This window comes from Trematomus bernacchii, unplaced genomic scaffold (assembly GCF_902827165.1).
Source record: "Trematomus bernacchii unplaced genomic scaffold, fTreBer1.1, whole genome shotgun sequence".
NCBI lineage: Eukaryota > Metazoa > Chordata > Actinopteri > Perciformes > Nototheniidae > Trematomus > Trematomus bernacchii.
In genome coordinates, this window is record NW_022987588.1 from 4,431,523 (window position 1) to 4,447,448 (window position 15,926).

Below are 15,926 nucleotides of genomic sequence, written 5' to 3' on the forward strand. Positions count from 1 at the left end.
AACATAGAAAACAATATATTTGCCCTTAACAATAAGAGGAAAACAATTATGCTGCCATATATGACCATAAGTACTAAGATCAATAATTTATGCTGTAGGTAAATCAGGCCTGCTTTTGTTTTACTCTCCATTATCGTTGAAATGAGGGATTTGTATGCAAAAACACGCAATGTTTTACAGTAACACAACGATATATATTTTCTTGCGTTAGAATGAAAAACAAGATCGTGCCCAGTAGGCTACACATTAAATGTGTGTGTGAGAGAGGGAATAAGTGGGAGAGAGAAAGAGAGAGAGTGTGGAAGATAATTAATATATTACTATAAAATATGCCAAAAACACAATAATCACTGCTGATGTGAACACTGAGCCAATACAGCAGATATATTCACCTGAGAGACTGACAGGTCTGACATGTTAGTACAGGATACGCGCGCACACGAGCGCAGCATGTGCAGAATCACTTGAACGCACTGATTTGATTTCCTTCCCTGGAGGCCTGCAGCCATAAGCGCTCCTTGCTTCGCCCTCTTACTCAAACCTCACATAAAGTTACAGAAACTATTATATATAAGCTAGATAAGTGAACTACAACTACAGTGAAGATTAATTCAAACAATGTTCGAATGCAAGGGGGACTCATTCCCTTGATAAAGAAATATCTCTCTCTCTCTCTCTCTCTCTCTCTCTCACTCACTCTCTCTCTCACTCTCACACACACACACACACACACACACACACACACACACACACACACACACACACACACACACACACACACACACACACACACACACACACACACACACACACCAGCGGGGGCGCAGTACTCATCTACATTGACGTAGTGGTAGGCTAAATAAAGTTGTGTGAAATAAATAAATATATATTGGTCATTAACAAATCCTGTGTGCATGCTGTATTCCAAGAATACACTGTTTCTCATTATAAACTGCTAATTGTTTCCTGAGACGTTGGTCAAGAGTAGGCTACAGGTAAAAATATGCTGCTTCCCTTGTAATGTTTTTATTATCGAATCAACCTGTTATCAGGATGTTATATAAAGTTATACATAATACTTAATGGGTGTACAGTTATTGAAAGTAAAAATGTGCCTTAGAAAGTGTTTGGCATGTTGTTATCTCCTATCCACCTGCAGCATGTGCGCAATGACACCACTTTAAATACGCTCACGCAGAACGCTTGAAATTGGTCAGTGAACTTATTACGTGACCTTAAAGATTGACTGCTGAACTTTGGCCTGAGTCCGAGTGTGACTCCCGAAAAACAGCACCTTTAAGCCCTAGGCCCAGTGAGGCAGACAGGGAGTGCTCTGACAGTGAACTATCCTTACAGTACAGACAACAATGCTCAGACTGAAGGAAAAAAGCTCTTCCTTCTCCGCGGATCAATATCAGCGCAGCTGGAGCCGAACAGGAACCGGCATCGACACACTGTGTGGAGCTGACCTTTTCCACTCCCCACAGGTCATACCTTCCTCCGCCGGAGAGGTCAGCCACCGAAGGGGCCATTAGGAGGTGATTTCATGTGCTGAATAAGATGCACATAAACCAATATTTATAGTTAGACAGTGTGGTAAACTCATTTCAGTTATTACACTTTTGCTAAAAAAAAAAGCACAACAGCTTTTACCAATAGAAACGATCCTCCTTTTATCCTTTTATTTACCTCATGATTCTGTGACACATAATGCGAGCATGCCTGTATAATAGGAGACAACGTTGCCTGCAGTTAGAGCAGCTCCATAAGACAGAGTGCCACTTGCTGTTGCAGCGGAGAGTCGGCCTGCGGCGGATATCCACTATCACAAGACCCACTATGGGTTTTCTATGATAAATAACGCCTATGAAGCACGACACATATAATACCAAAATGACAGTAACATATCCACACAGAAGCATGCGCAGTCAGCAGAGGCCAGCAATACAACCAACAACTAGCGGAAAAACACTTATTTTTTCTTTAGCCTATTTAATTCATAAATAGCCTTAATTATTTATTCTTCAAAGAGCCTCAGACCCGTATTAACTATAGGCCTACAAGTTCACTGTCATTATCTTTGCTCACAGCACTACAATGCGTCAAATTAAAACAAACACGCCTGAAGCGTTCTTCAAACCATCTAAATTAATAACAGAGGTACAGAGACATATGGCCAGCTCCCATCACAGGTTATTATACACAAGAAGAAGAAGCTTTCAGACTGGACTAAGCCGAGTCAAGTTCAAGTTCACCAGCTCCTGTGCACTCAAGTGTCCATTGTGGGGGAGGGGTCACATTCACGGCTGTGTTTCCAATAAACTCAATGACTGAATCTGGGGAAATATGAAGTGACAAGGATATGAAGGATATGGAGAAAGCTTTGCCACATTTCTTTAAATTAATACTCACAGGAACACACAGTGAGTGCTGAGAGTGCAGAATGAAAATGCTTAGTTTGCTTGGATTTCTTGACTTAATTTAAAATATTTAAAACTCTGGTACAAAATATTTTAACTAGATAAATTAACTTTGTGCCTATGGGTAGGCCGTATTTCAGGAAATTCTGTCCGTGTACATGTTTAAAGTATTTCAAAACCTCCTGTTTAATCTGCACAACAACAGCACCATTGTTAGGGCCTGAGCGGCTTTGCAAAGCCTGAGGTTTAGCCTATGTCCTGTAGCCTGAGGACAAATATTGAGAAATTAAGAATTGTCCAAGAGCTAATGGCTATAAGTTATAATGTCCGAGACTTAATAAAGTGCCATGGTTACTTCCAAAACAGACAACATCTTTCCCGATAAAGATGCTACTCACTAAGCTGCACCAGCAGCCATCAGAACAGAAAGCATTAAAAATGAAAGAAAAATATTTAGCACTTGCAACACCTTTTATTATATTTGTATGCAGTAAAATTCTTATCACGATTAGGAAGAAAACACCTCTTAAAACTTTGAACAAAAGCACATAACGAAACAACTGCCCATGTTTAGCTCATAATTGTACATATTTATAGTAAAGAAACATTCTTTATAAATACTGTTTCATCTGTAGCAAGTAAATACCATAATTTAATTACAAATGGATAAATATGGCAGTTGATATTTACAAAAGGAAGGGTGTAGTTACAGAAAATCGAACGGCACAACGTTTATTTTCCTCACAATCTTCCAGATAGTATTTCACAATTCAAACTTGCAAAGCACAAAACATCACAAGTTAAGCCCAGCAAACTAAAGTATACATTCACAAGCATAATATTGTGGTCTGTTCGAGTTAAATGTTAACTTTGGCACTCTTTCCAGTTTATAGATGTTTAGTATAGTACAATCAATTTGCCTTGGGATCACAATATTCAACATTATAGTACAATTTCATCGTAATATGTGCACTAAAAGTCCAGTTAGAGAAATAGCTACCATTGAAGGAACATCTATACACCAAAGACGGACAAACTATCACAACCAATGGGAAAGTGGGCTTTCAGTAATTATTTACAATATGAAATACACCTAGACTATTATACATATTTTCCTCTGTTGGTAATCGTCATCTTCCCAAAAATAATAAAATAAACAAATGTTTGTGTGCCTCTTGTATGCACAATCTCCTGCTGAAAGGTCCAGTGCTGTGAAATGAGTGTGTGTTGATTCATTTCAGCTTAGTCCTAAACATACCATTCACTGAAATTGGAGGATAGGCCATTGTGGCTGGTGTTGTGGTGCACAGCTGAGGCTGGGGACATAGTGGTGTTGCTTTGAGTCTCGGTGGTGGGAGACACCAGGCCTGGAGGTGTGGAGGATTCATAACCCGAGCTGGCTGCTGGTGATGAGTCTGATGGTGGTGGTGGTGGGGAGGCTTCATGCACCTGGAGGAAAATAAGAGAGATAAATATTAGCATCAAAAAAAGCATTTGAATTTAGATGAGACTGTTGTACAATTTAAAATGCAATAATCACAAGTGTAAATAAAAAAAACAACATGACAAAGGCCTGACACACACATTAATAATGAGCACACACATTTATTGACACGATGTATTTACCTTCATGTGTTTTCGTAGAGAGCTGGGATGTGTGTAGGACTTGTCACACATTTTGCAGAGATATGGCTTGTCCGACGTGTGAACGTGCATGTGTTTCTTTCGGTCGCTGCTGTTTGCAAACCTTCTGTCGCAGCCCTCAAACTCACACTGGAACGGCTTCTCTCCTGCAGAAAAAAAGGAATAAATGTATTCAGATATTTTGCACAGAGAAATGCCTCGGGCTAGCAGTTGTGCAGTTCACTGGATGCGTAAAATATAAATGCAAAAGTTGGAGTTTATAGTGATATGCTCTTGAATCACAGCAATCAATTACTTTTAAAACAACGCATAGCAGGATCCTGATTGTTGTATTCAAAGTTGAAGGCTTATCTTAAAACGAGAGGGGGAGTTAATAAATAATGCGCATAGTGATTTGGAGGGGGTGGGAGAGAGGGATAAGGCCGTCCTCAGTAGGCCTACAGAAGGCGTACCATTTGCTGGGAGACAATAAAAATCTAATTAGCACCTGACCAATTTCATGGCAAGACACCATAATAACATTTCCAAGAAAATAAGTCAAAATGTGAAAGGCTGGTAATGGCCCTGTCTAGCACCTTAGCTACTTATCAAAAGGGACACATGAGAAAACAAAAGACATTCCTCACGCTTAAACAGTAGGCCTACTACTGCTGTCTTCGACTAAACCCACACCATAACACACAACTTCTAAACAAACAGGAATTTCAAATCGATTAGATATGAGGTGTGAATAATTTATCTAAGGCCAAATCTAAAGGAAAAAGTGGGAAAATATGAGCGGTAAAAGCGCACTATCCACATGAAATCAATTGATAGGATTTACTACACCACCCTGTCTGCTTTACGATGCACGCAACGCGCTCCCACTTCCCCCTTTGACCCATTTTAAGTTTACCCCAAACAGTAAAACGTCGACAAGCCTGATTAAACAGTTTTTTACACGTTTGGTAAATGTTTTACATTCTAAAGAATTGTTAAAATGCCTAATGTAGCAGTAAAACAAAGCATTATTATTTTATACTATCCAAACTAATTTTCTCACTCTCCCGGATGTGGTCCTAAATCTACTTTGAATGTTTATACGAATACTATCGACTTTAGCAGCCGAAAATAGCCACTGATAATTAGATCTTAATTCGTGTTTGCGCTTGGCAAGGCACATGTTTACACCAGCGAAATAAATGCACATGCCGGCTTACTCCCAGCAATAAAACCGATCTTATTATTTGAATTAAATCAATAAAAACAACGTCAATGTTTTGATAATTACCTGTATGTGTTCTCTTGTGGATCTTCAAGTTTTCTGATCGTGCGAAGACCTTTCCACAGCCGGGGAAAGGGCATGGAAAAGGCTTCTCCCCGGTGTGCACCCGAATGTGGTTCACCAGTTTGTATTTCGCCTTGAACGGTTTGCTCTCCCGGGCGCATTCTTCCCAGAAACAGACGTGGGTTGTCTGCTCCGGTCCCCCGACATGCTCCACTGAGACGTGCGTGACCAACTCGTGCATGGTGCTAAAAGTTTTGTTGCAACCCTTCTTCGGGTTGCTGAGCTGCTCAGGGTCGATCCACTTGCAGATGAGCTCCTGCTTGATACACTGTTGCCTCATGTAACGGAAAAAGGCACCGGGGTGGTGGTGGGCTGCCATGTTCATCCCCATGTTCATATTCATGGAGCCGTACTGATTGTGGAGCTGGGCTGCCGAGTAATGGTCGGTCCTCGGGCTGGAGACCTGGTGGTACTGGTCGGAGCGTCCAAAAACTTCCCCGGGTAGTCCGAGTCTCATCTGCCCGTTCAGGACATTAGGGGATCCGTGGGACCCGTGCTGTTCGTGGATGCCTGGGAACAGAATGTGGCCTTGAGTGTCTGTATGGGAGTGATGGAGGGATCCCGCCGAGGGGCCAAAAATAGTGTGTTGGCTGCTCGCCGGAGAGGATTCTCCGAAGCCACGACTACGAAAGAGAAAGTCCCTGGTTGAGTTGAATGGAGAGCTTGCATACGACGTGACATGGGCGGCATGAGCCCCGATAGCCGCAGCAGGGTAGCCGGGCGCCTGTGTGGAGAAGGCAGAGCTCTGTCCCGGGGAGAGATCATGGTTCAGCTTAAACGCACCCATGTGTGCGGAGTCTACGAAGCTATTTTGTGACAAACTCAAGTCTCTTTCCTGCATCTCGCTCGCTGAGTGATGCCTGGCAAATGACCCCACTCCCAGTCCGGGGAACTGGTGACCAGCATCCAGTAACATGATTTCAGTTAGCGTATTTTGTTTTAGTCTGTTTGTTTAAATCAGCACACGGCTACAGCGAATAAGTTTAAGAACAAAATCAAATGCTGGCAGGCAACGATTCAAGTTCCAACCTTAGAAACACCATATCAGATGTGATTCAAAACGCTGCTCCGCTCATGAGGAAAAAAAACAGCTCGGCTTAACGAACACTGAATTTACTTCTACTTAACTTGTGCTGCAAAAATCCAAAATGCAACGAAATGAAGAGTTTCCTTGAGTCCTCTTCTCTTGACTGCGGCAGTTGGCTGCGATAAAATGCACTCGAAGAATTAAATAATTATCTTACTAGGTGTCCTCGGTGTGGAGCATCTCAAAAAACGCTGTTCCGATTGGGTATGTATTTATTTCTCTGGCTCGCCTGTGTTTATCGCGGAGGGTCCCTGTTTCTCCGTGGACTGGCTCTACCTCTTCTTCCGCCCCCTTTAACTGGAGCCCGTTCATTCATTCCTCGCAGTCTCATTGGCCACTGCGCCTCATCAATCCCAGGTGGCCCTCCAATGGTAGGTAGCGATTTGGCGACTTAATAGCGCAACGCCATTTTCCACTAATAATTACCGCCTACTTTTAGGAGAAGGTTTGGGGGTATATACAAGCGAAAGGATCACGACGAGAGAGAGGAGAGAGACATGTTGTTTATATTCCGTGGAAGCAAATCCTATAATAAATAAATAGATACGATTGTGGCATTTGCTGAGAAATAAAAAGATTGGAGGTACAAATATTCAGATCGGGGGGAAAAGTAAGTCAGATGGTTTGTGGTTCATGGTTATTTACTTAATCTAAATAAAAGCAACAGCTCTGGCACTATCTTTTTTTGGTAAGTAAAAGGAAATGTATCACGCTCCTATTTCAGTTTACACAGAACCGTGTAATATAGTATAAGGGTATTCATTTATCGCCATGACATCTAAAATTACACAAATAGCAAAAAATGTTTAGTAGGCTACGCATGCCCATATGACTGCAGAAAAGGTAAGAGTGTAAAACGGTGATGTTCAGGCACCTTTATAAAGCATCATGCATTGATTGAAATACTACACTATTTTATTGAACTGCAAAAGCTGCATTAACTGATGGCAAAAATATATATATATACATAATGCTGCCTACTAATGCAGAGCATTGTATCTTGTTTAAATGCATTGAATGTAGGCTACTGCTGCAACCCCCCCCCCCCCACCCAGCTTCCCCTCCCCCTTAAAAAAGTATCCGACCAAATTATAATAAACTGCTAGACCACAATAACATTTAAAATTGTGATATATCTTAATAATCTGTTGATGTGATAAAGTTCCTGCAGAATCATTTATTCTGACGAATATCACGCCGCTTCATTCTCCGCAGCTGAAAAAGCATGTGTGGCTGCATATGGAGTCCAGTGGTTTTTCACTGGTTGTAGAACCACAACTGGGCCTTTAGCGGTGCCCCAGCGCTCATACTGGCAACCGCTAGTGCATGTTGTTGGTTCTTTTAATGGTTCCATATGTCACTGGTTCTTTTTCCTCGGTGGTTCTCACATTCACCACAGCAATTAAAATACATGTTATGGTGGTGAACTGCGCTTAGATCCAAGTTAACCATGAGTGACATGTAAGGTCGAGCCTTTCCTGAACGCCCAATAATAAGGTTTGAGCAATACAATTTACGCTATATTGAATTAGGATGGAATTGTATTTCTTTGAGTTTTCAGGTGTAGCTACTGTTTTGTTTTAGCCATAAAAAGGATGCCTTCAATAAAACAATAGGCTGCAGCTGCAGCCACTGTTTTACATTGTGAACCATATTGTTTTCCTAATGATATTTCCCTTTTGATTTACAAACAGGCAAAATATAACTCACAGATGGAAGTCGATTTTTTAAACAAGGATTGGCTTCTTTTACTGGCAATTTTCATTACAAGCATTCCCTGAATCTGTGTTTAGTTGGGGATATACAGGCGAAGAACCACAGCTGCTCATTCACATTCACAAGTCAAAGGAAGTTTACTTACATTTCCACCAAATCAAAATCCCACAAGTTCTCCCGTTCCATTACACAACTCAATCTCAGTCTGCCTCAGCTCTCCGGTGCTCTAGGCGACAATTAATGGAGAATGTGAGGGAAGCGTTTAAAAACTTTTTTGAATTTGTGAGTCTCATAGCTCGGAGTGGGACAGGCTGAGCGTTGTGTGCCATTCTTCCAAGTCTATTTCAACCCGCACCACAGGAAACGCAGGAGCTGATCCAAGTTCAAAGTCACGTCTGCCGACCCCTATAAGAAGTTCTTTATTTCTCAGGAAAACCACAAAACATTCCCCAGATAGGGAGAAAGCGAAGGGGGGGGGGGGGGGAAATCTATCAGTTAGAGAGGCACAGGGCTGCGGGTTTACCCTTCTGCTTGGAGAAGAAAGGGGGTCTAGCCTATTGAAAATCCCCCAAAGACCAGTATTTCAACAGGTTTATGGACCAGCAATACATAGCCCATAGATTTAAAATATAAATAAGATGATATGTTTTAGAAGGTGATCTGAAGTTACAGCTTTAAATTGTAGGCTAAGTATTACACAAAGATCAATAAAGTCACAAGTCTTGATCACATACGGGCACTGTGCCTGTGTGTCATAATGGGGGCCAAAGGCGTATTTCTTCTGCCTGTTATCTGACAATATCAATATGTTGACACACTGGAAGGTTACTTGTGTGGCTTCCGTGACCTTGTGTTTCATGGATATTTGACCTATGAACCGTTAAGACCACATATGTTGCCCTCTTGACTCCCTTTGGTAAAATAACCCTGTTTATGACAAAGCGTCTTTGTTTTACGGAGAGAGGAAAAGAGAGGGAGGGAGAGAGAGAGAGAGCTTTAAGAGGTCCCACTTCTCCGTATGAGGCATCGACAGCTATATGGAAACTATAAATCTATTTTTTTTTTTTTAAATAGCCTATTCCTTAAAAAAAAGTAAGGACCCAGGCTTTCCTCATTCTGATTATAAAAAAATATGCATTTTATAGATGAATTTATTTGACATGGTAGAATAATATGAATGATGAAATGTCTGTAGCACACTGTGACCAAGAGGTGCATTCCCAAAATTGCACATGCGTGAGATTCACAAATTGTCACGGTTAAGCACAAGGGAGGGTAACTTGTGTTACTACTTCATCAGCAAAATTGTAATTCTTGTTGTTAATTTTGTGTGGATTATGTTCTTCTAATGTGGTGTTTAATTTAATGTGTATGAAATAGGAGCCCTTAAACAAATCATAAACAGTGCACCCACTGCTCTTCTGTGGTTTATGAGTTCCCAGAAGCTCCCATTGGAGCTGGCTAACTAAATCCCCGAAACAACCATACACACATGTGTCCATGGGAGATTGTTTAGTGACTTTTAAATTACAATGAAAGAAAAATAGGTATGACAAATAATTGTAAAATAGATTAAGATAGATTGTGCACATACAATAAAAAATTAAGCCCTTATCAAAGGAGCAGGTAAAACTACTAACAGTAAAAACCAATGAAACAAATATGACTGACTGTAAATTGATAAGATTTCTTTAAATATTTTTGCAAAACTACAAAAAGGTATTAATCAATTGCTGAAGTTATGACATAAAACCTCCACTCGTGTTTCATTTGCAGATTGTCAATATCATAAATCAGTTTCAACAAAGAAGCATGTGCAACAGGGCCATAACATGTAAACCCTTCCCTCTGGAAATCAATTATGGATGAGTGGGAAAATGTGGTTTTCATTTTTATATTTAAAGTTTTATATTTTTAACTTATTTTCAAGTTAGAAAAACTTTGATGATTTGATGATTTGTAGTTTGAGTATCACACATCGATTGGAAAGGTGTGTGAATGAAGACATATGAATGACAGATACACGTCCTGCTGTCATCAGGGACTAATCAAATGGCAAGATCCGTCATAGTGAGCTATAATGCAGTTTAACAGATGTCTTTCAACTACAATAATAACCATTACAAAATGATGGTAAATAACGCTTATCCCGGGTGCTGAGAATGACAGCACATTACACACTTTGCAGGTCCTGTCAAAAAAATCACTGAAATAAAATAGTAGGCTACGCTGTGATCCCCTTGTTTTAGTTTACTGTTGGATGTTTAGAAGTAACTAGTTAAGGCATCCTTAACTTGTAAATATTGTTAGGCCAACATAATTATGATTGTATTATAATTGTATTGAGGCATTATGAAAAATCATACAATGAACAAGAACATAGGAAATTGTTATAGTTTTTAAAATACGTTTTAAGGATGATTGGTGTGCATCACCCCAAAACTCAATTCAAACCTAATTTAAATGTAGAAGTCATATTATTTCGGTCAACTTGTGAAATAAATATACATTTATATCATAATTTAGAGAGAAGGGAAGGATAAACAGAAACAGCAAACGAAACTAAACTCTGTTAATCTGAATATTTCTTTAATTTATCTACTCATAATTTTATGGTATTTTAGTCTTCAGTAAAATAAAGTTTTTATAATTACGCATCGCAATGACTTTCCACAGGTGTGCTCCTTACTTAATATATTTTCCTAAGAAATCATGCTGTTGTTGTTTTTTAATCCTTCTTCATAATAAATACATGCTGAACCAAGCGTGCCAAAGAAATACACTTCGCCCCATCACTGTTTGCCTCTTTACTCACTATACTGCCGTGAATTACGCATCTAAAAACTGGCCACATCCTTTACTCTACTCACTTACATTCAAACATACATCCACCAGCAGCGTGTTCTTTTTTCAATGGCGACCTCAAATCAATAGCAAGACAGTTCACCAAAGATAAACTGGGCTGCATTGGCCATATAAACTGACATTTCGGTCATCCACATGCGCCAGCAGCAGTAAACAGAAAGCCGCACAAACAGATCTGCTGGTAACTTTGTGAGTACAACTTTTTGGAGTCAACAGCGATAAAGAGAGTGAGGGGGCGGAACCCTGCTGAGCCCCTGCGCTGAACGACAGCCAATCGCTTCGTTCTCCTAACTGCCAGTCACCGAAATCCGTCCAATACCCGCAGTGCCATTTCTAAACTGTATTCCCCACTGTGTCCTCCAACTGTTGTATGTTCTGCCAATCGCTTGAGGACAGAGTGGGAAAAGGAGCAAGCAGAGTTAGAAGCCGGACAAAAGAACTTATAGACCCCTTATATACATATTTTTCTAATGTTTTAGAGAGCGTGGTGGGGTGAAAACAATTGCGGTGAGTGCGGATGGACTTGTCAGTGTAGTTATGGAACCCCCTTTAAACAAGAGGAATCCGGCGATAAGATTAGCGGATTTGGCAGCGACTCAACCCCATCCTCATCAGAATATGACAGGCTTCCCGGGGCTAGGGGGGCATCACCCTCTCTCCCACCATGCCCACCTCCACCCTGGGGAGCTGGGCAACGACCCCGGAGTGGCACTCACTCCATTTGGACCAGAGCACATGGCACAGACAAATGCTCTCAAACTTAGCCCATCTCAACACATTCAGAGCCATCACGAAGCACAGACCGCGGCATCTTTCACTTCTGCTCAGACCACTGTTGGTTTCCCCGTGGCTCACCCCCACTCAGGCTACTCAAGCAGCAGGGACTTCATCCTCAGGAGAGAACTCTCAGCCTCTGCTATGCATGCACTTGGCGACCAGCATAGTTCCGCCTCCTCCCCTCATCACCATGGCATGTTCATCTCTCCAACAGGTGCTTATGGGCACGCAGAAAGTGGGGCCCATTCACTTTTTACTGGACTTCACGACCAAGGGTCCCCAGGTGCCCATCACCACCATGCCCTCAATGGGCAGATGCGCCTGGGTATACCGGGGGACATCTACGGCAGGCCAGAGCACTTCGGGCACAGGCCAGATCACTATGGACCCTCTTCTCTCCACAGCTACAACTCCATGAACCTCAATGTGAACATCGCTTCAGCTCCTCACGGAGCGGCGGGGGCGTTTTTAAGATACATGCGGCAGCCCATAAAGCAAGAGCTAATCTGCAAATGGATTGACCAGGAGCAAAGTCAAAAAAAGCCCTGCTCTAAAACTTACAGCACCATGCACGAGCTGGTCAACCACGTCACGGTGGAGCATGTCGGGGGACCGGAGCAGAGCTCCCACGTCTGTTTTTGGGAGGAATGTCCACGGGAAGGAAAAGCTTTCAAAGCGAAGTACAAACTGATCAATCACATCCGAGTTCATACGGGAGAAAAGCCCTTCCCGTGTCCTTTCCCGGGCTGTGGAAAAGTGTTCGCTCGATCGGAGAATTTAAAGATTCACAAGAGGACTCACACAGGTCAGTAGTACTTGTAATTGTGAAGTTTGAAAAAATATCCCCTGTTCGTAGATCATTATAATCTATCCGAAGAGACCTCGTGTTGTTTTTCACATCCTAAATAGAGTGCGACCGTGCGTAATTGCGCACACAAGCGAGCAAAAAAGTTGTACTCAGTGACGCATTCGCACAGTGTTAAACGTGTTACATTGCCTTTCTTAAATGTAAAGTGTTGTACTCGCTGAGACGACTGCTGTAGGCGTGAGATGATAAGGGCATATGATTTGTAAAACGTGCTTACGTACATGCAGGACAGCGCAACAACACGCGTATATGTAATTATAGTCAGGCGTAGGACGTTTACGCCAAAGCTTATCTTAAATATCGTGTATGGTACACAAAATCATACCATGTGCCATATGTATTAGTTTCAAGATTTGGTTAACTGTTAAACAAAGCGAGGGGAAGCTATAGTCTACAATGCATTACAGTCTGTAGAAAAAGAAAATCTGTCCGACCAAAACAACAGCGTCTCAGAGTTGCGGAGTGCTTGAAGTTCAAGACAGTGAGTCTAAGCAGGCTGACTTCCCACAACGTAAAAATCTCATTTGTAGGCCTTCTTTTTTGAGAACTGTTTTAATGGTCATTGGCTTTAATAGATGTCGCCAGTACAGGCCTCTACACCTTACTGAATGATGCAAAATCCCCAGGGGAATAAACAAGTCATAAAAAATATAAGTAAGGAAAGTCCAAGTTACACTGTCTTATTGCTTATCCGTTTAACTCATGCAACCATCCTTCTCACAATATTTTACATATGGATATGGAATGCACTAAGCAGGGTGTAGCCTATTTTTTTTCATATGTATGTTCTCCATCTAACAAAGTCAGTGTGTGTATGTTGGTGAGTGAGTGTGTAAGATGAGTTATAACCTGAGTCCACCACGCTACATAAACGGCTGCCGGTGGTCTCCAGAGTGCCCCCTCTCTTTCCACATACACACATACATGCAGCCAGAAGGCCTAAAGGCATGTTACACGTGTTCAAACAGGAAAACGCTTTGGACAAGTGGCTGTGGGAGATGTTTAGTGAAAAAGCTCTGAAAATGAAGCCCTAGTAAAAAAAAAAAAAAAGAGGCTGCAAAACAGAGCAAAAAAGGAAACATTTCCCTCGTGGTGTATTTTTTAAGGTGGTATGCTGAGATTGAATTAATTAACAGCTCTAAGCTTGTGATGTGTGTAAAACATGTAAACACCCCTCAGGGAGACTTTTTCATGACAGTTTTTTAAGGGCATCAACATTCTTTGCACACGACACTGACTGCATCTGTTTCTCATTTCTTCCAGGAGAGAAACCTTTCAAGTGCGAGTTTGAAGGCTGTGACAGAAAATTCGCCAACAGCAGCGACCGGAAGAAGCACTCTCACGTCCATACCAGCGACAAGCCTTACTACTGCAAAGTCCGAGGCTGTGACAAGTCCTACACACACCCGAGCTCTCTGCGGAAGCACATGAAGGTGCACTGCAAGTCCCCACCGCCCCCTTCCACCAACGTCCCCTACATTTCCTCCACAAACCCTCTCGGAGACTCTCTTTCTCCAAACTCCGAGCCGCACAGGAACCGCTCTGCGAACCTCTCCCCTCAGGTCACCAACCTCAACGAGTGGTACGTGTGCCAGGGGAGCGGGGGACCCAACCACCTCCACACCCCCTCCAGCGATGTGCCAACGTCAGATTCAGAGGAGGACTCTTTCAGACACTCAGACCCAAGGACAATGCTCTGATGCCCTGTTTACAACCACTTGACTGTCAAACTTGCCATCTAGTTGACCCGTTAAAAGGTGTGTAGAACCATGCTGGCCTGTGCGCTTGGGACATTGATCAGCTATTTTCACTGTAGTATTATTAAACAAGTGTGCTCAACAAAGATAACTCATTATTATCTTGGAGGCAATGCAGGCCTTACTACATGAACAAGAATGAAATTGATGTGACCCCTGACCTTTCTTAAAAATGTAGATCAAATCTGTCAAAACAAAACACCCCACACTATCATTAAAACTGAAATCTAATTTAAAAGGACAAAAAAAAGATCTGAATAGGGCATTTTCAAAATGAATAAGCTTTGTACAAGAGCAATATGCAGGGTTTAATTAACTGCATGGCTTAAGACTCAACTGGTGTGCAGAGATGACATATTTCATGTGACCTCCCATCACCCCTTGCAGTTTAATAACTCGCCTGCTATCAATCACTGTCATATTCCAGACATTTAAGGGAAACAAATGGTACTGCCTTTAACCCCTCAAATAGCAACAAATGTTAACGGACAGAATCTAGTAGAAGCAGAAGATTTTTTATAAATAATGTGTGATTTCTTTAAGTTGTGGTACAAACTTTGATAAACCAATAAGAAAAAAAAAAAAGAGGAAGCAAACATCTGAATGTCTTAAGGGTTCTCATTTATCTTTTCAGATTTCTACAATACATGTGTTTGGATGGAATTTTGTAATATTTAAGAACTATTTAAGACTATATTTTATGCAAAATACACAAGTGTTATGCTCGTTAAAGAGTAAGTCCCTCGAGACCCTAAATGTCTACACTGACAGGCTTTGACCCTGTAGGATTTGTATATATGTAATTGTACTGATGCTTGTGAATGTTGTGTAGTTTTAATTACAAAAAAATGTTGTTTTGTACATTGTAATTTATTTGCTGGTATCAATGTTGGAATTACAGGAACACCAAAGAATAATAATATCAGTTTTGGTGATGCATAGTACCCTGCTGATGTTTTTTTTAAATGTTAATTTTCTGTTCACTTTTTTATTTTTTAATTGTGTTCTGTAAAAGAAGAAACATTTACTTGAATAGGCTGTGTAATGTGAAAAGTCCCTTTCTCGCATGCCTTTTGTAGTGATCTGTCTTTCTCTCTGAGGTGCATGGTGCCGTTGGACATGATGGATAAAAAAAAGGAGATGAATCAGCTATGAGTGTGCAGATCCTTGATGTTCAAAATTACATTTACAATATAAAATAATAATAAAAAACAGGACATATACAGTAAGTTATTAACAAGTGTCAATTATTATATTCAATGAGTGTCTTTGATTAATACGAGTTTGGGAAATAGTAAATCACTTTGTGTTATTATGGAATTGTTATGACATTGGTGACTGTGTTACTTTTTCAAATGTATTTCAGGAAGCTTTGCAATTACTGTCAATATTGACCCTTTTAATATGAAATATATATAAGAGTCAACAAAACAATAATGTCTTTCTCACCTGGAATGAACAAGTA

General features: G+C 41.1%; 2 protein-coding genes across 2 annotated transcripts; one reads left to right on the forward strand and one right to left on the reverse strand.

Moving 5' to 3' along the window:
• Positions 1-3,583: 3,583 nt before the first annotated feature.
• zic2a (zic family member 2 (odd-paired homolog, Drosophila), a) lies at positions 3,584-6,701 on the reverse strand. Its single transcript, XM_034128406.1, has 3 exons — positions 5,335-6,701; positions 4,047-4,210; positions 3,584-3,869 (listed from the first exon to the last, which is right to left on the reverse strand). Exons 1-3 carry the CDS (start codon positions 6,305-6,307, stop codon positions 3,669-3,671), a joined length of 1,338 nt encoding a protein of 445 aa, XP_033984297.1. The 5' UTR covers positions 6,308-6,701; the 3' UTR covers positions 3,584-3,668.
• Positions 6,702-11,497: 4,796 nt separating this feature from the next.
• Positions 11,498-15,690, forward strand: zic5 (zic family member 5 (odd-paired homolog, Drosophila)). Its single transcript, XM_034128423.1, has 2 exons — positions 11,498-12,641; positions 13,968-15,690. The coding sequence occupies exons 1-2, from the start codon at positions 11,597-11,599 to the stop codon at positions 14,402-14,404; spliced, it is 1,482 nt and encodes a 493-aa protein (XP_033984314.1). The 5' UTR covers positions 11,498-11,596; the 3' UTR covers positions 14,405-15,690.
• The last annotated feature ends 236 nt before the right edge of the window (positions 15,691-15,926 follow it).